Source organism: Triticum dicoccoides, chromosome 3B (genome assembly GCF_002162155.2).
Source record: "Triticum dicoccoides isolate Atlit2015 ecotype Zavitan chromosome 3B, WEW_v2.0, whole genome shotgun sequence".
NCBI lineage: Eukaryota > Viridiplantae > Streptophyta > Magnoliopsida > Poales > Poaceae > Triticum > Triticum dicoccoides.
The window spans coordinates 8214865-8240584 of NC_041385.1; the positions used below are offsets into that span (position 1 = coordinate 8214865).

Consider the following 25720-nt stretch of genomic DNA (forward strand, 5'->3'; position numbering starts at 1 on the left):
TTGGCTATTTTTCTAGGGTTACAATTGACGGTACTAAAAACCATTATTAGTCCCTATAGGGTGGTGAGCGAGACAGAATGTATCGGAGGGGATTGCACACATAGCATTTACCTAGGTTCGAGCCCTTATGATGGAGGTAATGCCCTAATCCTGTTTGGATTTGATTGATGTATAGGTCTCCAAGTATGAAGGGGTTCTACTCGATGTGCAGTTTAATCTAGAGACTAAGGTGGAGATTGTTTAATGCCTCGACTGCTCCCTAGGCCTCACCTTACAAAGGGGACAAGGTTTAGGGTTACAGAAATGCCTAACCGACCTAGAGGTTGCCTCGGCCAGAGAGTCTCGAGCATGCCCGTCAAGTCTGGAATCTTCTAGGTAATGGGCCTCCTGCCAAGCTCGTATGAAATTCAAACGCCTTCTGACCGGAGCTTTGTATTGATTAGAGCAATGAAGTCTTGACGGGTCATCTTTGAATCTTGTGGCCGGCCACCTGTCTCCATTCTATCCTGCGGGAGAGGGCGTAGAATAACCCTACATTCACAACACTGACCTCAACTGAAGCTTCATGAAGGATGTGTGGGAATTTCGAGGATGTCGGTACTGCTGGGCATAAGTTCCAGCTGGCTCTAGGCAGCTCTAGCGGCGACACCCGAGGGTGTTATTAACTTCATGAAGTCATTGTTGCAGGAAACCTTCTGTCCTCCTATGTTCTGAGCGAAAGCTCAGCAATGATGGGCGCATGTGGTCTTCGTGAAAGCTTCCCGGAGGTATTGCAGTGGAGACTTATCCTCGATGATGATGATGGTGTTTTTGAGGGGTTTGACAATGGTGCCTAATGGCATCGCAACACTACCATGTGCTCCACTCGTGCTGGTCATGTGGTCCGACCATCCATGCTCGACGCTTCACCCGCTTCTGGCGAACTCCTTCGCGAATAGGCATCCTTCTGATGAGAGGTTAAACAGCAACTATCCCTCTCGAAGAACCGCTTTGTCCCGACCGCTCCCGCGAGTGGCTGGGCGAAGCCCTAGTCGCCGCCGGCCCTAGCCCTCCCCCTACCTCTCTTTCCCCTCGCCGCCGCCGGAGGACGCGGACCAGGCGCGTCAGCGGCAGCGGGGCTCTCTTCCCTCCTGGCTTGGCGGCGCGCGGCGTGGGACGCGGTGGTCGGCGGGAGCGCCGTGCTCGGCGTGGGGCGCGGTGGCGGCGAGGCGCGCGGGCGCGTTGGCTGGTGTGCTGGCGGCGGTGGCTGCGCGGGCTAGGTGGGGCGTGCCTGCGCGAGGACACGGCGGGGCTGGGCCTCTCGATCCAGATCCGGATCAGGTCCCTCCGGCGGGCTGCACGTGGGCGGCGCGGGCCGTGGCTGGAGGTCGTCGGCATGCTCGTCGTGCTTCGGACGGCAGGCGGGCTGGAGGCACATGCGGGGGCCCGGTGGTGGCGGACGGCCTCGGTCAGATCTGTCCGCTGCCGCACCTCGCGGCGAGGGCCGTGGGCAGCGCGGGTTGGCCGCCTCTGCAGCGCTCCGGCGTGATGGAGGCTCCGACGTGGTGGTAGCTTCGGCGTGCTGGCTCGTGGTGGCCCTGTCCGGCGTGTTTGGGTGGCTGTGGGTGGCTCGCCGGAAGCGGGAGGTGCGTGTCCGGCGGCTCCGACGCTTGGAGCTCGGCGGGCGGCGCGGGTTGGGCAGTGGCCCGGTGTGGCTGCTGCTCCGGCCGTGGATGGCTCCACGGCAGCTTGGCAGGTCGGCTGCGGCGGCGGCTGGCATGTTTCAGCGTCGGCTCGTCCGTAGGCGGCTTGTTCGACCTTCGACCCCTCTCCTCGTCATCCAGGAGCTACTTTCGTCGAAGGGCTGGCCTTCTCCTGGCTGCGGTCCATCACTCATCTCGCGCCCGATGCGGCAGGACCGAGCTCGTCTCGCGCACGGTGTGGCAAGACCGAGCTCGTCTCGTGCACGGTGCAGCAGGACCGACCTCGTCTTGCGCATGATGATGCAGGACCAAGCTCGTCTTGCGCCCGGTGCTGCAGGACGAGTCGATGGAAGCCAGTGGTGGCTGGCCTATTGGGTCTCGGCGTTGGGGGTCGCCCAAGGGTGCGTAAGGTGGGACCTTTCCGCTCGTCTCTTTGGCTGGGGTAGCGCCGGGTCTCGGGCGATGCGGGGTCAAGGTCTTGGGTGCCGGGGCGGCGGCCCTATTGGTGGTAGCGCGGTGCTCATGGTCAGAGCCCGTGGCTTGGTGCTGCCCGGTGGCCATGGCCGTGTGGGCGCCGTGGTAGCCAAGGTGCGGAGTTCGGTGGCGGTTAGTGTTGGCCGGGGTGAAAACCCGACCCATCTTCGGACGGACCGGCGGCGGCGAGATCGTTCCCTTCTTGAAGGCTTCGCCGCGGCTCTCATTGCCCGTCGTGCGACTCCAGGGGAAACTCTGATCTTTGGATCGGGCGGTGACGGCGCTCCGGTGTCGTATTCTTCCTGAAGGCACCGCCTTGGAGCCCACGGTTCGTCATATGCGGCTTCATCTCTTTGCGGTGGTAGTGTTAGGAGTAGTGTTGCTGCGCTCAGCGCCTATGTATCCGGCCTTGGGTGTGTATGCGTGTGTTATGGTGGCGTGTGGTTGTACCGGGTTGTTGATGACCTTTGCTTTATTTATAAAGCGGGGCGAAAGCCTTTTTCGGTAAATAGGCATCCTTCTAAGCATCCTCCAAAATGTTCACCTAGCCACCATTTTGGAGCCCCTGTTGTTGTTGTGTCGTACCTGCATACTTTGGCTTGGGCAACGACCATCCTTCTTGTGGACAAACATCAACGTGAAGAAGCTAATTAAGTGAGATGAAGAATTAACATCTGGTGAGAAAATCGGCGTCAATGAAAACAAAAAAGAAGAAGAAGAAGAGTAAATCTCGGACGGAACTGAAGATGCAACTCAACGAGACTCCAGTCCCCACTACCCTACCCCGAAACAAAAGAAGAAGAAAAAAAAGCAGCAGACGGACGAGACCAAATCGACGCCACTCCCCATTCATCTCCTCTCCCCCAGCTAGCTAGGTCTTGGTCTTGGCGCCGCCCAGATGAACGCCGCCGACGATGCCGCCGGAATCGCCCGCCACCGCTGCGCGCGTCTCCATCCACATACCCAAGCGGGTGAGGCAGGCGAAGCAGTGGCCCGCCGCCGCAGCACGCCGCTCCATCCCCATTCCTGGACCCTCCCGACCGCATCCCTCGTCAGCGCTTCGACGTGCGGCTCCACGGCATTGACAGTCGCAGTGACACGGGGTTCGGCGGTTTTCGACTGCTCGGGTGCCGCCACGGTCGCCTCCTCATCATACGCTCGCTGCAGCAAGAGATTATTGTCATTGCCCCCATCACGGGCGAGGAGCACCGCGTGCAAGTTCCACCTGAGTTCAAGAGCGGCTGCTACGTCAATGGGGCGGTGCTCTGCGCTGCTGCCGACCACAACCATGTGCACGGAAGCTGCCACTCGAGCCCATTCAAGGTGGTCTTGCTGTCCATGGGCAGATACCTTATTGGTCCACAGATTGCCTTAGCACGTGTTTACTATTCGGAGACTGGCATATGGGGTGACCTCATCTCAACACCGACTCCATGTCAGCTTCATGATACTGGTACACATGGGTCATTAGTTGGTAATGCACTTTACTGGTCGTGCGATGATTACATTTTTCAGTTTGATTTGGAAGGTCAGAGCCTAGCTTTGATCAAAGCTCCTCCTCCTCGCACTATAAATGATGCCCGTGACTGCTTTGACATGTGTGAGGTCATCGAGATCATGGATGGCGCATTTGGTCTTGCCATATTGTCTCACTATTACTATAACATTCAAATGTGGCAAAGGAAGGTTAATTGTCAGGGTGTTGCCAAATGGGTCCTCTGGAAGACCATTGATATGCATAACATTCATGGAATCCCCCATGGGTTTGAAGGAGAGAGTCCAGAGTTATGTAGACTGAGATATGTTGAGGATACTGATGATATATTTCTCCATGTGGGCACCAGTGTCAATGTGGTTCAACTTAAGTCAATGCAATCTAAGAAACTTTGTGAAGCCCATTATGTTAATTGATATTATTCTTTCAAGAGTTTCTATATACCAGGTGATTGTTCTTCATTAGCCCTTGCATTGTAGGATTAACCTAGTCTTGATATGTTTTTACATAGATGCTCGAATACCTTCGCTATATAGACGAACTTGTAACAATACTGTTTCACTTAATATAGTTGTACATTGTGTTATCATTCAATATAGTTGTCTTCATCCTTGCAAGATAACAAATCAAATATCAAATGAAATGTGTAGCAATGTGAATTCAAATGCCAAATGGTTTACTCATTTGGCATGTTTGGCAATTCAACTAGCTATATTCTTTTTCTAGTACTTCTAATCATCCTATTTTTCTTAACTCCATAAAAGAACTTTCACTGAAAGCGTACCTTCAGGAATAGTAGTTTTCCTTGTCACTTGCTCAATACTGTCCTACAAGTGACTAGTACATCTATACTACTTTTTCCCCCAGTGTTTGTTATCTCTAATCATGCCCTATTTATTTAGTTTGAATACTCAAGATTACTTTTGTCGGTGATGTTTATGAGTTTTGGCACCTTTTATTTTGTATTCTTGACATATGATGGGGGAAGAGTATACATGAGATAAATTATAGGCAGTGTATTGCTTTCTTATGAGCTAAATTTCTCATTATGAGGTACTCCCTCCGTCCCATAATGTAAGACGTGTCAAAAAACGTCCTATATTATGGGACGGAGGGAGTAGCTATGTATACTGCTTTCAAGAACATCCCTTGCAAAATGCAACATGTATGGTTTTATCTGTTGGCAGTATGAGTAGAGTAGCGAGCTATAAAACATAAATACAAAAGTGAGTTGTTGTTTTTTATATTTGTCAATTCATCTATGTAACAGACGACTCACTGTTGCCTTCTCATACCCATTTGTCTTTTTTTGGAATTTTATTAAATGCATGCCTTATGCTTGTAGGCACAACCATTGTTGGTGGATGTGATGGATCCCATACATAGGATGACATTCTGTTTTGATGTGCTGAATGGTTCACCAGGTAAGAAGGATATTTTTATGGTTAGCATGCATCCTCAAACTACTGTCCTTTCGGCTATAGTGATTCACACATGGTAATAACATAGACAAGCAATTAAAATATTATATGCCTGAAGTTCTCTCTTGGTTTAGTTGTTCTGGAATCTATAGCTGACAACAATATATTAGTAGCACATCTTGTCATTTCAAACACCAGTCACATCATTCAACTCCGTCACCCAACAAATTCATGTGTAAAGGCTGAAGGTTTGTTTTGTTGTCATTGATATTCCTAGGAGATATAGCCAGTAGGTCTTCTTTATGTTGCTGAGTTGATCATGAGTTTGTACACACGTTTTTTGATAGATCAAAAGGCTCACGCCCCATTCCATTTATTTAAATGGAAAATGGAACATCAGTAACATCATTCTTTTAAGCGCCTGCAACTGCCTTAGCAGGCAGAAAAACTCAGCAGACCAAATTCAGCTTAGCACAACATAAAAAAGGCTCAGCAAAATTGAATGGATATTACGCTCCTGAGATAACAGCTACGCTTCTTAAATAGCAGCTGCTAAGCTTTTTTTCGGAACAACAGCTTGAGCATGTTCCTGGACCCCATTGCCTCCGGCGTCCCAGGTCCTAGCAGACCGACAGCCCATAGCTTCTTCACGCTGCACAGAGCCAGCCAGGGAGTTTCCATCACCTTGTCTTCCATGAGTAGGAGACACTACACCAGTGTTGTGAACATAGTTTGTAAAATTTGAACTGTTTGATTCTCTCTTTGGAAAATATCTGGCAGCCAATCTGGGCATGCACCCTCAAACTACTAATCATTCGGCTATTGGGATTCACACATACTAATAATAATTCTTACACACACAGCTGATCATGAGTTTGTACATGCATCTTGTTCATATGTGCTTCTGCTAAATTTTATCTTTATTTATACTGGGTTACGTGGAGATTAACACTTTTGTGTTCTCCAGGGTGAAGAAAGGGCTGCTGCAGTTTCTTTTTTATCAATGAGTTGGTCGTGCATCAATGTGGTCGGCAGTGTTATGTTATCTGAAAAAACTTACCAAGTGTGCACTTTAGTCTAGCTAAGTTTCTCATGTAGTATGAGCAAGATGCTTTTGAATGAATACCCTTCTATTATTTCGAGTCAGATTTCGTTGTCTTTAGCCATGACAATTTTTGCCTCATGTACCGCTAAAACATGTGTGTTTGAGTGTGCTTCTCAGCTGTGCTTTGGAAAGCATGCAAGCGCCGTCGATCTAATGTGATCATGATCCACCCCTGCTCCCTCCTTTTTTTTTATTTGCCTTGAGGCTAATAGCTGGAAATTAACGAGAAGTCCAGTGCTGATGGAAATAACAGCTGCACTGTAGGATATGTGGTCTGAACTAACTGCATTCCAGGAAGTTCCTCTATATATATATTTTTCAAAGCAGGAAGTGCTGGATTGGCAAATTTCACAGGTTTATTGTTCCACATGTGCGATGCCAAATGAACTCTCGCAGGCACGGTTTCACTTTTGTTGTTTACACGACTGAAATTTTGTAGTGGTTCATACAAGCCCGAGTGTTTGCAGGTGAAGGCTGACAGCGAGTCTACAATCACTGTCGAAATTGCAGGAATTCTTAGCTGCTGTAATTCCCTGCTGTCCACGGAGACTGGCTGGGGTTGCTACTGCTGTCCATTGCTTTTGCAATGGTCGATATGAGGCCACACCAACACAACACGAGTTTTGGATGGATCTCAGCTGCAATTCCCAACTATATTCCCAAGTTATTCTCAGCTGGACTATGTTTGCATTGCATCTTGGATTAAATTGCAAGTTGTTGCAACGCTTATATTACTGGACTTGATGGAAGTTTTTGTTTGTTTCCAACTTACCCTGAGACTGACTCTGGTACACTGATGTCCAGTGGATTTGCAATGGAAGGACTCGTCAGTTTTGCAGCAATTTACTTGATGTTGATGATACTGGGCCTGGAATTCTCTGCTGAATATGCGGGGCATATACGGCAGCTGAGTCTGCGGCTGTACTGGTACTCGGAAGAACACATACGGCAGGAGGTTACATTCTTAGCTTGTAGTTTTATGATGGACTTTCAAGTCATTTGAATGATTTTTTTGCGAAAGCATTTGGATGTTATTTATATGGCTGACATTAACCCAGATTAAATCGGAATGCCGTAGCAATTTGTTCCCGGCCTACAAGTCGTTTCGACGTATACACATCTGAAATTATTGCTGTAGAAATTCGGATGACAAAGACTGGAGTTTCCTTTCCCTGAGAGCGAGGTGCCCTGGGAACGAGGTTGCTGCTGCTGTCCAGTCATTTTTAGTGGTTCATATGAGCCACAGGACTTGTTGTCCTCGCAGCGGCTGCTTACCCCAAGGACTTGATTACTGCACTCGTAATTGCAGGAACGCGTACGGCAGGAGGCTGCATTTCTTGGCTTGTAGAGCAGTTTTCTACTGAACATTGAAGTAATAGGAATGCGTGTGACAGCAAGAAAACCAACTTAAATTTTCTTACCCTGAGCTGAGGGTGAGGTGGCTGCTGCTGTCCACTACTTTGGTCCATATGCGACACTGGACTGCAGGTACACACTCACATTTATGGTTACAAGAACTTAGCCTTAGCAAAAAGATAAAAGTGTGAACACTGCCGTCGACACAAATTCCTCTGCAATCAGTCACAAGGGTTCATACGCTGAGCCCAAGCTTTTAATCAGTCACAAGGGTTCATACTGTTTTTTCCTGGGAAATAGGATTTCATTCATCAAGTGATGTGGTGACAATCAGCGGCAATCATCAGCAGCTGAAGAAAACAGAGTACTCTGCATTTTTTACACCATGCTTTTTGTGTGTGTCCACCTGAAGTTTATTACAGTTCTTCAACCTTGTATTCATGCTAACAATATTTTAATACCAATTGCAAATGTACTGATGTACTCGAATAGTATGTGTCTTCCACGAAGATAATTACGTTTCAATTAACAGTTGGAGATCAACATCCTCTAACTGCTAAATATTATTACATCTTTCCACATAAAACTTCACATGACTGGGAGAACATAATAGTAGGTTATTTCGTAAGACTTGAGACATTAAAACTTCACAGAGTCAGGGACTTTCATTGCCCTGAGAGTGAGGTGCCATGGGAACGAGGTTGCTGATGCTGTCCAGTTATTTGTAGTGGTTCATATGAGCCAGAGGACTCGTCGTCCTCGCAGCAGTTGTCTACTTCTGAAGATGCGAGACTGGACGGCAGCGAGTCTACAATCACACTCGTAATTGCAGGAACACACACGGCAGGAGGTTGCATTCTTGGCTTGTAGTTTTCTGCTGAACTTTGAGGCCATTTGTGCGTTTTTTATACGGCTGAAATTACCGCCAATTAAATCATAATGTGTGTGACAGCAAGAAATCCAACTTAATTTTTCTTACTCTGAGCTGACGGCGAGGTTGCTGCTGCTGTGCAGTACTCCATATATGCGACACTGGACTGCAGGTGACTGAAATTCCAGAGATAATGTCCATCGCGACTCGACTGAAATTCCACAACACAATTTCTTACCCTGAGGCTGAGGTTGCTACTGCTGTCCACTGATTTGTAATGGTCCAAAGGACTCATAATTTTTGAAGCAATTTACTTGATGATACACTGACCTGGACCTGGACGGGAACAAGTCTACAATCACATTCATGGTTGTAACAACTTGGCCTTAGAAAAAAAAATGTGAACACGGTAGGAGGTTGCATTTGCAGTCGATACGAATTCTTCCGCTTAGCGGTCATCATCGTCTCCATACACTGACAAGAGCAAGAAGAGTAAGTTTGCTACAGGAGGAAGTAAACATACTACAGAAATTTCGACTTACAAAAGACTGGGGGCTACCATTTTACAAAGAATGGGAAATGGTTCACACTTACTACATAAGTTTTGACCTACAAAACACCATTATACATTTCTCGGCATTTACAGAAGTTTTGGCTACACAAGGGTTTATACAGGAGAGGATGGGGCAGCAGAAAAATATCGTGACCAACAGCTGTCGAAAATAGATTTCTCTGCATTTCTTACATCATGTTTTGGTGTGCCTCTGCCTAAATCACCACAATACATTCTTTCAACCATACACGTATTCATGCCGACAATGTTTTAACACCAAGCGCAAATAACACTTCAGCTTTCACAAGTTGTTATTCATATATTCGGATAATATGTGTCTTCCAGAAAGATGATTACATTCTAGATTCTACTACCAATTAAGCAATTGGAGTTATATATCCTCTTTAACTGCTAGATTTTATTACATGTTTCCACATAGAAGTTCATAGGACCCGGGAAACATAAGAATCTGAGATCTCATCCTCCTCCGAGATCTCGGTCAGCTCGGATAACAAAGGGTAAGAATCCGGAACAGTGGTGTGCTCGTCGTCGCAGAAGAATGGCCTGGAAGGCATCTGCAGGCCTTCGAAGCCACCTTCCAGCATCTCTATGACCTCGCTCATCGTCGGCCTGTCATTAGACTTCATCTGGATGCACCATAGTCCAACGATGCACAGCTTCCTCTCCAACTCATGCATGCCAGCAACGGGAGATATCTCACACACTTCTTGTTCAGTTAGTCTATCATACACCCATGATGGGTAGTATGCTTGGCTCGAGTTCGCTGCATTCGGATCGGCGTTCCTTCTTCCTGCAGCCATCTCCAACAACAGCATCCCAAAGCTGTAAACATCAGACTTGCTCGATATGACACCAAAGCTCCGTGATATCATCTCAGGAGCTATGTACCCAATAGTTCCCCGTAGGGCTCTCGATGGCACAAAATTGTTGTCCCTTGGGTATAGTTTGGCGAGACCAAAATCAGCAACTTTAGGGACAAAATTGTTGTCAAGAAGGATGTTGTGTGGCTTGATATCAAAGTGCAGAATCTGCATGTCACAACCCTGATGAAGGTAGTCGATCCCCTTGGCAATGCCCAAAGCTATGCCGGAGAGCTTGTCCCAGGAGAAACTCTTCTCGGCTGAGAAGATGTACTTGTCCAGAGAACCTTGAGGCATGTACTCGTAAACCAGTGCTCTCCTCATTTCATCTGAGCAGAATCCCATGAGACGCACCACATTTACGTGATGGATCCTACCGATGGTGGAGACTTCATTGATGAAATCTTCTCCATTGCAGTTAGGATTGCCTTCTAGCATCTTGACAGCAACATGAACATTGCCTGGCAATATCACACCCTTGAACACAGACCCGTAGCCTCCCTGACCGAGCTTATCTCTGAAATGGCTTGTGATTGCTGTGATGTCAGTGTAGGCATACCTCATTGGACCTAGCATCTGTTGCATTCGGAGGAACTTCTCGACAGCATCGACTGTGATCCTCGTTTTCCAATACTTGTGGGCGAGGAAGATCAACACAGCCAGTGGTGCCAACACAAACCTGCATAGCACTGCATAGACAAGTTTCTATAGGTTTCATGGGTGGGTCCACACATGCATGGATGTGATGATGAAGAAACTACAATTAAGAGCAGAACATTCAGAATTACCAGCAATCCACTTGACAGAGAAGAAGACAAATGGTATGTTTGATGAGGCATCATCACTAAATCCAGTTGCAAGAAGTGAGCAGTACCAGAAATCTCCATCGACCAAAAGAATTTGCTGAACACAACTACTGACGTCTTCACTACACTCTTGCAGCAAGTCGCTGCAATACCATCCAATGAGACATAAAGGAATGAACAGGGGGGCTCAATGGTTTTGGGATAAGATATATCAAAACCACTTATACAGGCAACAAATAGAACCACTCCATACAGATATATCAAAATTCTGAACTCACCGAAACTGACGTATTATGCACTCTTTGATACTTCTGCTCGTCCTGTCATACCAGAAAGGGAATTTGACGGCAAATCCGATCCTCATGGATTTCACAACATCTACATAACTTGCATTTTCTAGTAGCTCGTAGTACTCACAAAATGGAGTGTCACAAGCTGAAGGAGTCATGGCCAAATACCCACAAGAAGGCTGGAGATACTCCATAGAACAAGAATCATAACCAGTTAACACGTAAACATAAGTATCATTGGTGCTAAGGCAAGCAACACGCATGTACATACCATGGTCCTTTACTTCCCGATAGCATTTAATAAAGCAAGACTGTCTACGTGAAAGGGGGTCCAATTCGACTTCCATGTTGTGATCAACTTCCCAGAAGGAAGAGGGAGGCTGATTCCACCGAGGTAGAGGGCAGCTGCTGTATAAATCCATGTCGGCATCAACTACCCAGAAGTAAGAATCACTGTAGTTGATGGCAGACACATAGTATGTCACGTTGTTGATGCGAATTGTAGCCTTTGTATCACCGCAAACTAGCTCATAAGATTTATAGCCGCACCCAGGTGGATCACTTGCCTGACGAAATGGAGACGATATGTTTCTGAAAGGGCCGCAAGAGAAAGAAGGACAATAGGGCTGATGATGCTGCCCTTCTGACTGATCTGGTGCAAGAACTGCAAGCACAAACAAGAAAGTTAAGGCCTTGAGAGCAGTGGGCATCGCCATGGAAGACACACAGATGCACAGATGAATGGCTGAATAAGTGAGTGGCTGCCAAAGTAAAAAAATAGAGCTCCAAAGGATGGTAATTACATGCCAACTAGTACCTCTACATGACTGTGATGTTGCTGACTAGGAGACTTGGCTACTAGGCTGCCAACTAAAGTTGTGTACATACCACCTACTGGCTCTTCTAAGTGATGGTGATGTTCTTGACTGGCGACCTCTTGGTTAACAGAAGAGTCCAATTGTGTTACCATAGCATCCTGTACTGGTCCAATCATGTCCAAGTCATGGAACATGGAATTCGGTGCCTTGAGAAAATGACAAATAACAGGGACCAAAAAATGGAAAATAAGAAAATATCATTCATTTGAGATAATTTGAGTTTACTAGTTAGCAAGGCATGTTTTGCAGGGAGGAAAAACTAAGTCTGATCGAATTCCTCGTGCTTATCTACTTCTAGTTGAAATACTTCCCTAAACCCCTCTAATATGAAACTAATTCCCCGGAATATCTTCAAACCACATGCAGATTATGTGGGCAGATGCATTGATATTTCCCCTGGTTTCCATTGCCTGCAGATTATACAACTTATAATGCACATCATTTAAACCGCATCCGACGCCAGGTCAATTATTTATGATCTTGTGGAAGCTTTTTCTTTACAGGACTAACTGAAAGCATTTCCATAACGCCAGGTCAATTATTTTATGATCTTGTGACTGGACTACAATTTTGCTGTTATCACAACAAGTCATCAAGTCTTATCACAATTCATACCTCTGCAAATGGTGCTTTACCATGTCAAGCTCATGCGTTTATTGCAATTTTTATCTAGTTAGATGTGTACAATTCTGTCAAAGACTAGTTATTTAGGATTGAAGAAAAATGGGGATGTGCAGCTGGTGAAATCAAAAGAATACTCTCAACATTTATTTCCAGAGACCACGGAATTTTCCAAGACACAGAACAAGGCCCATGGAAATATTGGTTGTGCATTCAGGCACGTCCTTGACAACCTTCCATGTCCGGCTGTTTTTTTGTGGCTCCAATAACAACAAGACTTAGTATTCGCCACTCCCAGTGCCCTGTCCTCTTCTCTCCTCTTGTTTTTTGTTGCTTGACTCGAATATCCAGTCAACCCTTTCTTTTTCAAGGCCAACATGTAATCGTTAGGAAGGGAAGTACTACATGGAGACTAACAAGAAACAATTGGTGGTCCAGGCCGAAATGATAGTTATACAAGCTACATGGATGCACATATTTTTTATGCTTTACCATATCAACTTCACGAGTTTGATTTTTAGATGATAATTATGCATATATGTGTGGTGAAACGGCATGAATGGTCTAAACAGCAATAGAACCATGGAACTTTCTGAGCCATAGAACACATATGGCAGAGGTTTTGGTGGCAGCTGGAATTCCGGGTCAGGCACATAACTTTCAAGACAACCGCTAAACCAATCCTCACCAGAAGTAAAGCAAACAGCGATTTTCTATACTCCTGGCTTTCTCTTCTTCCACCTTCATACCCAATACATCCCATGGACTTGCTTAAATTTCTTGTCACGCCGCTACTGCTATCTCTTCTCACCCATCAAACCTATGTGGGCGGAGCATCAGATGATGAAGATTTCTCGAAACGATGTTCATCTCACAGGTGCAGCAGCAAACATGGGCCTGAGATATGGTTCCCATTCCGGCTTTCAACTCACCCACCATCATGTGGCGCACCAGGTATGCAGTTATCGTGCTCCGGGGATGACACAATCCTGGATCACCCGGTTCTTGGCTCCTGCAAAGTAACAGAGATCTATTACAGACACCGCGTCATCAACGTCACCCCGCTTGTGGAACCAGCGACACAGTGCCCACTTCAGAAGCTCATCTCAACAAATTTAGCAACTGATGTGTACGAACTACCTCCATCACCAACGACCCTGGTACGTTGTTCAAGCGAATTCATACCTGCAGATCCACGCAGTGTAGCTGGCCCAGCTGCTTGTCTTGGTAACAACGCAACCCAATTCTGGTATTTGGCGGCGTCAGCTTATGCATACATATATGATCTACCACGGGACTGTGAGGCCGTTTTTAGAGGCATTCCAGTACCCTACAGCTATGGTATAGATGGCCCAATCCTAGGAGACAAGTTTGCTTTCAATAAATAAGCGAGTACAGTCATCAATTTTGGTGAAACAACATTCACTTGGCACCTCAGTAACCTTACCGATCTCTGCCAACAATGTGAAAATGAAGGTCGGCACTGTGGATTCAGTTCACGAAGCCGTCAAGCATTCTGTCAGCCCCGTGGTATTCTTTCTTTCCCTTGGCGTGTCAATTTATTTTGGAACAACAATTCAATCTCTTATATTCCGGGTTAACTGTTTTAAATCTTCCAACAGGATTTTCGCCTATAGTTCAATTATTTTACAAACAAAATTGTAATGCAAATCATAGAAATTGTTAACTTGTTCAAGCACATACAATCTCTAGGTTCACATCCATGAAAGTTCGCACACAAAAAATATTCTATAAGAGATGCAAGTCCCAAATTATATGGGGAATCTTATGACAGTTGACTAGTTTGTAAAATTCTCACAAAAAACAGTAAGAGATAAACCTTACTTGACCATTTTCAGATTGCTTTAGTCTTTTAGTACTGAAGATGAAAAAACTATTGCAGAGCTATCACATAACAAGGGAATGCACTAATCAATATAACGCCCTATGTCTGAGGTCCAATATACATGAAGCCAACTGGAGGCCAACACATATATAGGTCCTTCGTATGTTAACAGGAATCGGGAATTAGTTGCTCCAAACATACACTGTCTACATTAAGTCATGGCAAAACTAATGATATTCCTCCTACACGCAGGCACGCATGTCATCCCAATTGCAGGTAATGATGCAACTCTTATTTGTTTCCCATTCTAAATGAAATTCTTATTGTGGTTTCTCATTGCAATAAGCGTCAGGAACCCATGACTTCTTATCTGAATGCAGCTCACTAATTTCATTTGTTTTTAATCAGCAGCATCATCTGTAGTTGCATTTGTAGCTCTTTCATTGGTGGTAGCCGCAACGCTCTATCTCTCCTTAAAGTCAAGGTATAATGAAGAGATAAATAAGAAGGTCGAAATGTTTCTCAAGGCATATGGCACATCGAAACCTACAAGGTACACTTTCCTTGAAGTGAAGAAAATAGCAAGACGGTTCAAGGATAAACTCGGCCAGGGTGGATTTGGAAGTGTATACAAAGGCGAGCTACAAAATGGAGTTCCTGTGGCAGTCAAGATGCTAGAGAATTCTACAGGAGAAGGGGAGGAATTCATCAATGAAGTCGCAACCATTGGACTAATCCACCATGCAAATATTGTCCGCCTCTTGGGCTTTTGCTCCGAAGGAATGAGGCGGGCTCTTATTTACGAATTCATGCCTAACGAGTCACTGGAGAAATACATATTCTCACATATTTCCGATATTTCTCGACAGCTCCTTGCACCCAACAAAATGCTAGATATTGCTCTAGGCATTGCCCGAGGAATAGAATACCTGCATCAAGGGTGCAACCAGCGCATTCTCCACTTTGACATCAAACCACATAACATCTTGCTGGACTACAACTTCAACCCAAAGATCTCAGACTTTGGCCTTGCCAAGCTGTGTGCAAGGGACCAGAGCATCGTCACCTTGACTGTAGCAAGAGGCACCATGGGATACATCGCACCAGAGATATACTCTCGGAACTTTGGAGGGGTGTCTTACAAGTCGGATGTATACAGTTTCGGCATGCTGGTATTGGAAATGGTGAGTGGAAGGAGGAATTCAGATCCTGGTGTTGAGAACCAGGACGAGGTATACCTCCCGGAGTGGATCTACGAGAAAGTGATTTCTGGTCAGGAATGGGAGCTTCGTTTGGAAATGACAGCAGAAGACAAGGAGAAGATGCGACAGCTAACTATTGTGGCATTGTGGTGCATCCAATGGAACCCAAAGAATCGGCCTTCAATGACGAAAGTGGTAAACATGCTAACGGGGAGGTTGCAGAGCCTGCAGGTTCCCCCCAAGCCCTTTGTGTCGTCAGATAATCGCCCTATGCCACAAAACACGACAAACACATGAATATGCACTGTGTTTTGTGTATTATTATTACATTTGATTACATACTGAACTGAACTACATGGGTCACCTGATCTTCACCTTATTATATTGTAATGCTACATGGGTCACCTGATCCGTACCTTATCATGTTGTAATGCTATTAATTAGGCACATATGGCACTGGCCACTGGATTTGTCAACCTTTGAATAATGAGAACTTGTAAAATTATACTAGCATCCTGTCATTGCTGTGATTTTATCCCTTTCCGTCAGAAACTGTAGCCATTTCCCTATCAGAATCACAAGATGGCCCTGTAAGATATTTTAGTAGCGTGATGCGCGGATGGCCTCAACTAATCATGCCACTGCCCCAGCAACTAGAAAGTAGAAACGCAGCATTTCTGTTCTGAAATCAAAAGGAGGGTAATGGGGATTACTCACCATGGCAGATTGCTTCGGCTGTGACACGCGACGCGAGGAAGACGAGGAGCTCGGAGAATCTGAGCTGCGCGGGCGGGACGGCCTCCGGCGGGCAGGCACGGCTTGACAGCGTCGCCGGAGTAAGCACTCGCCGGCGGCCGGCCGCCGACTAGGGTAGATACGGGCACCTGCCCGTTGCCGTCGGGGATAAGGCGCCTGAGTTGGTTGGGTCGGGCTCCTCTGTAGAAATGGGCAATGAGAATTGATTGTTGGGCCGGTCCGCGGTCTGGGCTGTGGAACGGCGGAGAGCTCATCATGTTGGCTGGTACTCTTCAATCGCTAAAAAAAAATCCACTGGTACTTTTTCCGTTTTCTCAAAAAAAAAAACCAAGCCACTGCTGCAGTATGTATCTAAAAATGGAGGGAAATATTAAAAATTTGACGTGTGCTGGGATGGCACGGCAATCAAACACTAGGAAATCGCCATCCTCGCAACAACATAAAGTGTCATGAAAAACATTCAATTTGCCATGCTCTCATACTGGACTTTTGCTGGTTGTCAAAATCCAAAAAAAATGCCACTGGTACAGTATTAAAAAAAAGCCACAGGTGCGTTCTAATAACTTCACCTTTCTATATTTGTGCATTTCTTAAAAAATGTAACAAATATATTTTAGAAAATATTATTTTATCTTTTATGTAGTTTCAGAAAGTCATAAGGCCATATATTATCACAAGCCCTGACAAATCCACCCTCATTGAGAAACAATATCACATCCAAATTCTTTTCGAAAGAGGCACGGTCGTGCCTCTCGCGAAAGCACAACCGTGTCTGTCGCGGAAGCAAATCGTGCCTCTCGCGTAAGAAAAAAAAACGCGTTTTTCCGTTTCAGAGAGGCACGGCTATGCCTCTCGCGAAAGTTTAAAAAAAAGGGGCCTCTCTCGGAAGAAAAAAAACACGTTTGTTTGCAAAAAAAAAAAAAGAATTCACATTTTTTTTGTCCAAAAGCTAAGGAAGACCGGTGAAAAACTAAAATGTCGAAAAAAAACCCAGGAGAAAATATTTAAAAAGCCGAAAACGCATGCAAAAGAATAAAAAATAAAATCCAAAAGAAGTACCCATAGTGCGACACGTGGCGAAGGCGAGTGATCTTTGTGAGGCTCCCGAAGGAGTAGTGCTAGTTGCTGCCATCGGGCTCATGTCTCAATTTGCAAAAATGATAGCCCAGTAAAGTTGGAACGCCCCAGCCCATCAAAAGCACGGGACGGGCCCATGGCTGCCCAATTTATCACGGCCCAATGCGACGAACGAATAAAAAAGGGAAACCCTAGCCCCAGTCACTCCACTACATCCTCACTCCACATACTCTCCAGCTTTTGGCGGCGGCGAAATGGACGCCGTGATGGCCCGCCGCCGCCGTTCCCGAATCCACGCGACTGAGGCTGCGCATCGCCGCCGCCGCAGCAGCAGCTCGTCGGCGCCGCTTGACTCTCTGCCGGACGATGTGCTCGAGGCGATACTCCTCCGTCTCCCACGGCAGCCATCATCTCGCCCGCGCGCGTCCGCTGTCTCCAGGCGCTGGCGAGGCATCGTCACCAACCCGATGTTCCACCGCCGTTTCCATGCGCACCACCGGAAGCCGCCCGTCCTCGGCGTTTTCGAGCGGCGCCGGAAATTCATCATCACCCCCGTATTGGCCGCTCCCGACCGTATCCCAGCTGAGCGATTGTCCATCTCACGCTGGATGACCTCCCGCGACTGCGACGCGACCGGCTGCCGCCACGGTCGGGTGCTGGCCATACACAGGCTGCTGCCGCGTCTTGTCGTGTTCGCCCCCCTCACCGGCGAGGAGCGCAACCTGCCTGTTGTTCCGGACGAGTTCAGGGAGTGCAACTACCACCACGGGGCTGTGCTCTGTGCTGCCAGCGGCAAGGAGGACCACGTGCACGGCTTTTGCCATGAGAGCCCATTCAAGGTGGCATTCCTTTCCAGGTACCCTACACGCAATCGATTTATCACATCTGTTTACTCATCAGAAAGTGGCACATGGGGCGGCCTTAAGGAAATAGAAGCTCCATTTAAAGTTGCTCTTGTTGATGTTCCTGCGACCCTGGTTGGAAATGTGCTCTACTGGATGCTTTCATCGGATAATGTTTGTGCTGCCATGCTTGAGTTTGATTTGGATACGCAGAGCCTAGCTGTGATCAAGGGACCTTCTGATATGAATTATTCCGGCAGCCATAGGATCATCAAAATAGAGCAAGGCACGGTTAGCTGGCTCAGGTTTAAATTCCCGATCCTAGAAATATGGCTGAGGCAAAAGAATTGTCATGGTCTTGCCACGTGGTTGCAGCATAAGACAGTTGATATGCATGACATTCTTGGGATCCCTCCTCGGGTTAGTAAGAAGTGGCATCAGAAAATCCTCGGCTATGAGGAAGATAGCAATGTGATCATTCTCTATGTTGATGACAGTGCCTACATGCTAGATCTTAACTCAATGAAATCTACGAAACTTGATGAAAGCCGTTTGATGAATTCCTGTCACCCTTTCACCAGTTTCTATCCGCCAGGTGATTGCTCATTCTTAATTTTCTTTTATTTGGAAGTAATCCAATTTAGTTGTGTTATGTACAGTACATGATTGCTCGCACACAATGATTGTGGTACTTCAAATGTTCAGTTATAACTTGAGCTTAGTAAGCAATTTCCGGTGATAAAACTTAGTAAGTGCCCCTATGCTAGATGGATGAATTTATGGTCATATTGTTTTAGTACAACTTATCTTAATACCCAAATCAAATGCCAAATTAGCAACTCAGTTGGCACTTTAAAACCGCAAAGTGAATTCTATTCTTTATCCATTATTATATGTTTTCATCTTGGCATTAATCTTAACTCTATAAAAACAACTTCGTTGAATCCATACACTCTGAAATAACTGTGTTTTTGTCATTTGTTCATTTATTACATTTGTAGCACAAAGAAACGATATGAATTTTCTTATGTAGGGATCTTTTTATTTAGAACAGAATACCCAGCATCAATTTTCATGCCAAGAGTGTACTATTTTGGCATAATCTTGTTTGCTTGACATGATGAGGGATGAGTTTAGAGGACAAAAGTTATAGGCCATATTGTTTATTGGCCTTTTTGCCAGCTAAATTCTCCATTCTGAATATTTCTTCCACTTGACAACAAGTGTGGATTTTTTAATCTATTGCTAGTACCAAGAGCAAGTTATAACACATCTGTATAAAAATAAATTACAGAAGTGAGTTATATTTGTCAGCACATGTTTCTAACTGTCTCATTGTTGCCTTTTCCGCTCCATCTGTCTCTTCATTAGAACTGTTGCTAATTGTCTGACTTGTTATTCTTCTTTCTAGACATGGCCATCTAAGAAGCATAGATATATGCACACGGACACAGGGATACAGATACATATATGGAGACATGGAATACGGCATTTTCCAGAAACAGCCATACGGCGACACGGGAGTATATATATACATAAATAAATAAAGTACAGCTTGTAATGTTGTGAGGACAAAAGTATATTTGTAAGATGTGGGATCAAACTGCTGCCCATTTGTTTCCTGCCTTCATTTCCACGTTTGTATATGGATGAGCGTAACGCACCTGATGCTGCAAGTATATGTAAGTAAATACTCCCTCGGTCCGGAAATACTTGTCATCAAAAGGGATGAAAATGGATGTATCTAAAACTAAAATAAATCTAGATACATCTATTTCGATGACAAGTATTTTCGGACGGAGGGAGTATTTCAGTGGAAAAAAAAAATACAATGCATCATGTAGTATGGACATAATTATATTTGTAAGACGTGGGATCAAGTCTTGATTCTGTCATGTAATGTGGACAAAATTATGTTTGTAAGATGTGAGATCATTTGGTTTCATTTCCGCATTTGTATATGACTGAACTCAATGCAACTGAAACAGGGGAATGGTGTGACTGGAAAGACAGACAGTCAAGATGTGAATACCCAATATGTCCTGGGTTCAGGTCGGATTTCTTTTCTGAAATTTGAGAACCCGTCCATGTTTCTGCATTCTCATCTATAAATATGTAATGGTTTGACTGGAAGTTTAAATCACGCTGGGAGACTTTGTCCATGTTTCTGCATTCTCATGTATAAATATCTAATGGTTTCTTTTCTGAAATTTGAGAACCCGTCCATGTCCCTGTCCAGAGCAGTGGATTGGGGGCCTTCCTTCCGCTTAGCCGGCGGTGGTAGCAGCTGCGCAAGTGCGATGCCCGCCAGTAGCTAGGCCTGGGTAGCTGCCGCATTCAAGCACTATCGCCGGGTCGCTGGGTCGCTGCCGACGGGGGAGCGCTGGTCTAATGCACCAATCAAGGCCAACTCCTATTCGGCGCTCGTAGAGCTGGTATATAGGGCTTCTCGTATGCAGTGCACACCACCTGCTTCGGTTGATTTTCTGTGGGCCGGCCCATTAATAGGTCCGGCCGGTTTTTCCCTTTTGGTTTTTGGATGTTTATTATTTATTTTTTCAATTCCTGTTATTTCCATTTTCTTTTTATTTTTTCTTTTCTTTTTAAAATGCATGAAAAATTTAAATTCAAAAATTTCCGTCAAACTCATGAAACCATTTTTTTTAAACATGTCCATTTTTCTTCAAACCCATGAAACGTTTTTTAAAACATTTGTATTTTTTCAAATACATGAACTTCTTTGAATACATGAACTTTTTTCAAATGCATGAATACATTAAAATCCTTAAACCTTTTCCAAATATTAGAAATTTTCTTGTTCAAAGTCCATGAATTTTTTTCAAATTCACAATTTTTTTTCAAGTCCATGAACTTCCTCCGAGTTCACGAACTGTTTTCAAATCCGCAAGGTTTTTCTGAACCCCTGATTTTTTTTTCGAGTTTGTGAACTTTTTCTAAATCCGCGAATTTTTTGAATGCTGCGATCTTTTTAAACCCTTGATTTTTTTTTTGAGTTCGTGAGCCTTTTCAAATCCATGATTTTTTTTAACTCGTGAACATTATTGAGTTCGTGCACCTTTTTTGAAACCATGATTTTTTTTTCAGATTTAGGATTTTTTTTTCTTTCAGAAAAATGCCTGCTTTAGAAAAACACTTTCTCTCAGAAAAGTCAATGGGAGGTTAACCGGTCAATCACGAGCAGTGAACCGGGGAAACGGCGCGTCCCAAGCAGCGAACGGGAGGAGGTCTCGCAATCAAGTGCCATGGTGTTGTAATTTGGGCGTCTTGTGAGACGGAAGCTATAGTCCGGCCAAAAGTAAATGGGTCACGGACGACGTATAAGAAACACGGAATAGCGTTGGGCTGGGCCGTGGTGGAATTCGAATTTGTGCATGTACCCAGTCTCTCACCAACCCCTAAAAAGACCACTCGCTCGCCTTGCCGAAGAAAATTTCCGACTAAAAAAATCCACTAACTGGTTGTCTGCTTTTGCTTTCTTTCTTTTCCGCTTGAAAGACTGCTTTTGCTTTCTGTTTTCAAGACAAAATTCTCATCAATTATTCACAAATTGACCGAATCTTTCCCTTTCTGCTAATGACGACGATGATGTCCATTTATTATTTGTAAGTGCAAGTCACTCTCAGCCAGAATCACCAAACATACGGCAAGATGTTGCATTCAGCTTTAGGAATTCCTCCACAATAATTAAGGAAGTGACTCTTGCGCAGCTACCACGTCATTCTTACCAACTGCTAACCACAGGTAACGATTCTTTAGAAGTTCAGAAAATGCCACCAAAAAGAATCATACAATTTCAATAGGAAAAAATAAACACATGCACATGTAGCGTCGGTATGTCCTGTGTATTTGAAGCATGTCAATGAGAAATATTTCTTTTGTGGAAATTGAATCCGGCCTATGGTATATTAGATAAAGATAATAGCAACAGCCTTATAATTGGGTAACTAAACCCACATATGCAGAAATGACCATAAACAGATAAAATTACCGACATATTCAGGGCCTCAAATTATGCGAAAATCGCAAGCAAACTTCTTTTGCTGCTGCTGTGATATGTAGCTCTCCCCAGTGGTGGAAAACATCGAGAAAATTAGGCACCAAACACCTACAAAAGACATATGAAGATATAGCCAGCTGATTGAACTAGATGTTGTTGGTAGACATACACTTGTACTATTTTACAAATTGCAGTTCCAAAGCCAGTTTCTTTCAGCATCTCTATGAGCAAGACTGAAGCCGTAGACTGGGGGATGACGATGACGTCCATTTTCTTCACAATAGTGCGGTCCAGAACGATGCACATTTAGAATTCGAATCCTCGACGACAGTGCACACGTCCATTTCAGCATCTCTTTTGTGACTAAAGACTGAAGCTGTCATGTAGTGCGGTCCAGCTCTGACGACTAACCCTACAGACATAAAGGAATAGGTTGCCATCTCTTCTCTTTTATTTCATATATGTGAGAAATACAAACAAAAAAGGACAATTTGTGGATTTATAGTAACCATATAGACCCACAATTATGTGTGCTTAATGTAACACACAAACGGAAACCTTTCTCCATAAAATTTTACTGAAAGATAGTTTACATCTATATATACATGTAGCTAGATATGTTTTATAAAAATTGAAAATTCAAAATGGGGTTTTCGATCGAGCTCAGCAAGTCCAGGATCTATTTGGGGTTTCTGAGCTGCGGTTCTCCATCTTCCCAACATCTGCCTAGTACCTGAAAACATGATTGCTTCCCCCAAATTTACGTAAAAAAACATTTCATACATAATAATCAGCGCTTGGCTCCAGGAATATTTGGTGTTGATGGCTCAGGTTTTTCATCAAAGCACAGAAATATTTCATATATAAGTTTAAGCATAGCTGGATCACACATGGTATCAGCAACCGCTGAAGCAAAACATCATATATACAAGATGGCCTCAACATACCAGGAGTACACAACATAGGAAACACATCAGATTATTTCATACTACTTGATATAACTACATCCACAATTTTGTTTCCTCGTGAGGTAAGTGCATCACTTCATCGTACATCTCGTCACACACCAATATTTTCACTCATATCCTCCTCACAGATTTCAGTCAACTCGGACGACAAGTGGTAAGTACACTCGGTATGGGTGTGCCCTTCATCACAGAAGAATGGCCTGGAAGGCATCTGCAATGCATCGACGCTACCTTCGAGCATATCTATAACCTCACTCATCGTTGGCCTATCATGAGACTTCATCTGAATGCACCAAAGTCCAACAATACATAGCTTCCTCTCCAGTTCGTGCATCACAGTATCAACATGAGCAGATATCTCACCAATATTGTCTTGTTGAGTTAGCTGGTCATACACCCACGATGGGTAGTATGGTTGGCTCGAGTTTGCCACATTAGAATCGGCGTTCCTTCTTCCTCCAGCCATCTCCAGCAACAGCATCCCAAAGCTGTAAACATCAGACTTGCTTGATATGACGCCAAAGCTCCGAGATATCATCTCAGGAGCTATGTACCCAACAGTTCCCCGTAGGGCTCTCGATGGCACAAAACTCTTATCCCTTGGGTACAGCTTGGCGAGACCGAAGTCAGCTACTTTTGGGACAAAATTGTTGTCGAGAAGAATGTTGTGGGGCTTGATGTCGAAGTGGAGAATTTGCATCTCGCAGCCCTGATGCAGGTAGTCGATGCCCCTGGCTATGCCCAAAGCGATCTCGGCAAGCTTATCCCAAGAAAAACTCCTCTCAGCTGAGAAGATGTACTTGTCGAGAGAACCTCGAGGCATGTACTCGTAGATGAGCGCTTGTCTCATTTCCTCCGGGCAAAAACCCAGTAAACGCACCACATTAACATGGTGGATCCTGCCAATGGTTGAAACTTCACTGATAAAATCCTCTCCATTACAATTGGAGTTACCGTCTAGCATCTTGACCGCGACGTGAACATTGCCTGGCAACAACACACCCTTAAACACAGAGCCGTAGCCTCCCTGGCCCAGCTTATCTCTGAAATGGCTTGTAACAGCTGTGATGTCAGTGTAGGCGTACCTCGTCGGACCAATCATTTGCTGCATTCGGAGGAACTTCTCAACCGCATCGATTGTTATTCTTGTTTTCCAACACTTGTAGGCTAGGAAAATCAACACAGCCAGTGGTGCCAACATGAACCTGCATAACACTGAATAAACAAGTTTATATAGGGTTTAGTGGGTACATGATTGCATAGATGTGATGATGAACAAACTGCAATAAAGAGCACAGAGTTACCTGCTAGCCACTTCAGAATCCAGAAGATGATTATTATGATGAAACCGGGAACACCTCGGAATCCAGCAGTATTAAATACACAATCCAACAAATATCCATCAGCCAGAAGACTGTATGTAATAAGTCGCTTGATGCCCTCACTCGACACTGGCACTTCATAGAAGGGGCTGCAATACCAATACAATAAAGGAATGAAAGAGGAGCTCATCAGTTTTGGGATAAGATAGCCAGGTACGGGAAACAAATAGAACCATGGTATATACATATCTCAAAATCCTGAACTCACCGAACAATGTCTATTAGGCATCCCTTGATGGTCTCCCTAGTATACCTGAAAGGAAACTTAACAGCAAATCCAGTCCTCATGGATTTCACAACATCTGCATAACTTGCATTTTCTAGCGTCGGACTGTCCCAAGGTCGAGGAGTCACGGCCAAGTACCCACAAGAAGGTTGAAGGTATTCCATGTATGTAGATCTGAGGCCAGTTAACACGTAAACAAAAGAATCATTGGTGCTTAGGCAAGCAACAGGCATGTACGTACCAGTGCCCTTTACTTCCTGAGAGCATTTTACAAAGCAAGCCCGAGTATCTACAAGGGGGTCCAATTCGACTTCCATGTTGTTGTGTGGGTATGGAGGATTCCACCGAGGTAGAGGGCAGCTGTTGTGTAAATCCAAGTCGGCATCGACAACCCATAAGGAAGAATTACTGTAGTTGATGCCAGACACATAGTAAGTTGCACCGCCGATGCGTATCGTAGCCCTTGGTATCACTGCAAACCAGCTCGTAAGATCGATAGCCGCACCCAGGTGGATCACTTGCCCGACGAAATGGAGACGATATGTTTCCAAGAAGACCGCACGAGAAAGAAGGACAATCAGGCTGATGGTGCCGCCCTTCCACCTGATTTCCAGCAAGAACTGCAGGCATCGCCATGGCAGACTGGTTCACAGAAGCACAGACGTGCAAATGAATGGCCAGATAAGGGAGTGACTGTCAAAGTTAAAAATAAAACTCCAAAGGAGAGCCATTGCATGCCAACTTGTGCCTCTACATGACCGTGATGTTGATGGCTGGAGACTTAGATATTTGCTGCCAATTAAAGTTGGGTGATTAACTGATTACATACCGGCTACTGGCCCATCTACGTGATGTGATGTTCTTCACTCCGGACCACTTGATTAATGGAAGAGTCGTGTACTACAATGGCATCCTTTAGTGGTCCAAGCCTATCCTAGTCACAGTAACATGGAATTTAGTGCCTTATATG

At 45.0% G+C, this 25720-nt stretch overlaps 2 protein-coding genes, 1 long non-coding RNA gene and 2 pseudogenes across 4 annotated transcripts; 3 read left to right on the forward strand and 2 right to left on the reverse strand.

The window, feature by feature from the left end:
- Positions 1-3251: 3251 nt before the first annotated feature.
- LOC119274324 lies at positions 3252-6311 on the forward strand. Its single transcript, XR_005135119.1, has 3 exons — positions 3252-4098; positions 4997-5075; positions 6040-6311. It is a non-coding gene; the product is annotated as an uncharacterized LOC119274324 (long non-coding RNA).
- A 2933-nt stretch (positions 6312-9244) lies between these two features.
- On the reverse strand, positions 9245-12380 carry LOC119274312 (rust resistance kinase Lr10-like). Of its 2 annotated transcripts, XM_037554993.1 has the most exons (5): positions 11752-12380; positions 11501-11598; positions 10923-11387; positions 10627-10787; positions 9245-10527 (listed from the first exon to the last, which is right to left on the reverse strand). In XM_037554993.1, exons 1-5 carry the CDS (start codon positions 11944-11946, stop codon positions 9401-9403), a joined length of 2046 nt encoding a protein of 681 aa, XP_037410890.1. In that variant the 5' UTR covers positions 11947-12380; the 3' UTR covers positions 9245-9400. The 2 variants fall into 2 exon arrangements, with proteins under 2 accessions (XP_037410890.1, XP_037410889.1); XM_037554992.1 differs by having other exon boundaries at positions 10923-11598; positions 11823-12380.
- An 893-nt stretch (positions 12381-13273) lies between these two features.
- On the forward strand, positions 13274-15986 carry LOC119274316 (annotated as a pseudogene).
- A 1542-nt stretch (positions 15987-17528) lies between these two features.
- LOC119274318 (F-box protein At5g07610-like) lies at positions 17529-20117 on the forward strand. Its single transcript, XM_037554998.1, has 2 exons — positions 17529-18751; positions 19568-20117. Exons 1-2 carry the CDS (start codon positions 17569-17571, stop codon positions 19579-19581), a joined length of 1197 nt encoding a protein of 398 aa, XP_037410895.1. The 5' UTR covers positions 17529-17568; the 3' UTR covers positions 19582-20117.
- Positions 20118-23081: 2964 nt separating this feature from the next.
- On the reverse strand, positions 23082-25565 carry LOC119274325 (annotated as a pseudogene).
- Positions 25566-25720: the final 155 nt, after the last annotated feature.

What these genes read in the sequence shown, in the direction of transcription:
- LOC119274312 (XM_037554992.1), bottom strand. Translation starts at nt 11,946, where the DNA reads ATGTTCCATGACTTGGACATGATTGGACCAGTACAGGATGCTATGGTA. An exon ending in CTTAGAAGAGCCAGTAGGTG is followed by an intron (nt 11,599 to 11,822) that starts GTATGTACACAA and finishes TTGTGCTTGCAG; the next exon opens with TTCTTGCACCAGATCAGTCA. An exon ending in TGCATAATACGTCAGTTTCG is followed by an intron (nt 10,788 to 10,922) that starts GTGAGTTCAGAA and finishes ATGGTATTGCAG; the next exon opens with CGACTTGCTGCAAGAGTGTA.
- LOC119274318 (XM_037554998.1), top strand. Translation starts at nt 17,569, where the DNA reads ATGGACGCCGTGATGGCCCGCCGCCGCCGTTCCCGAATCCACGCGACT.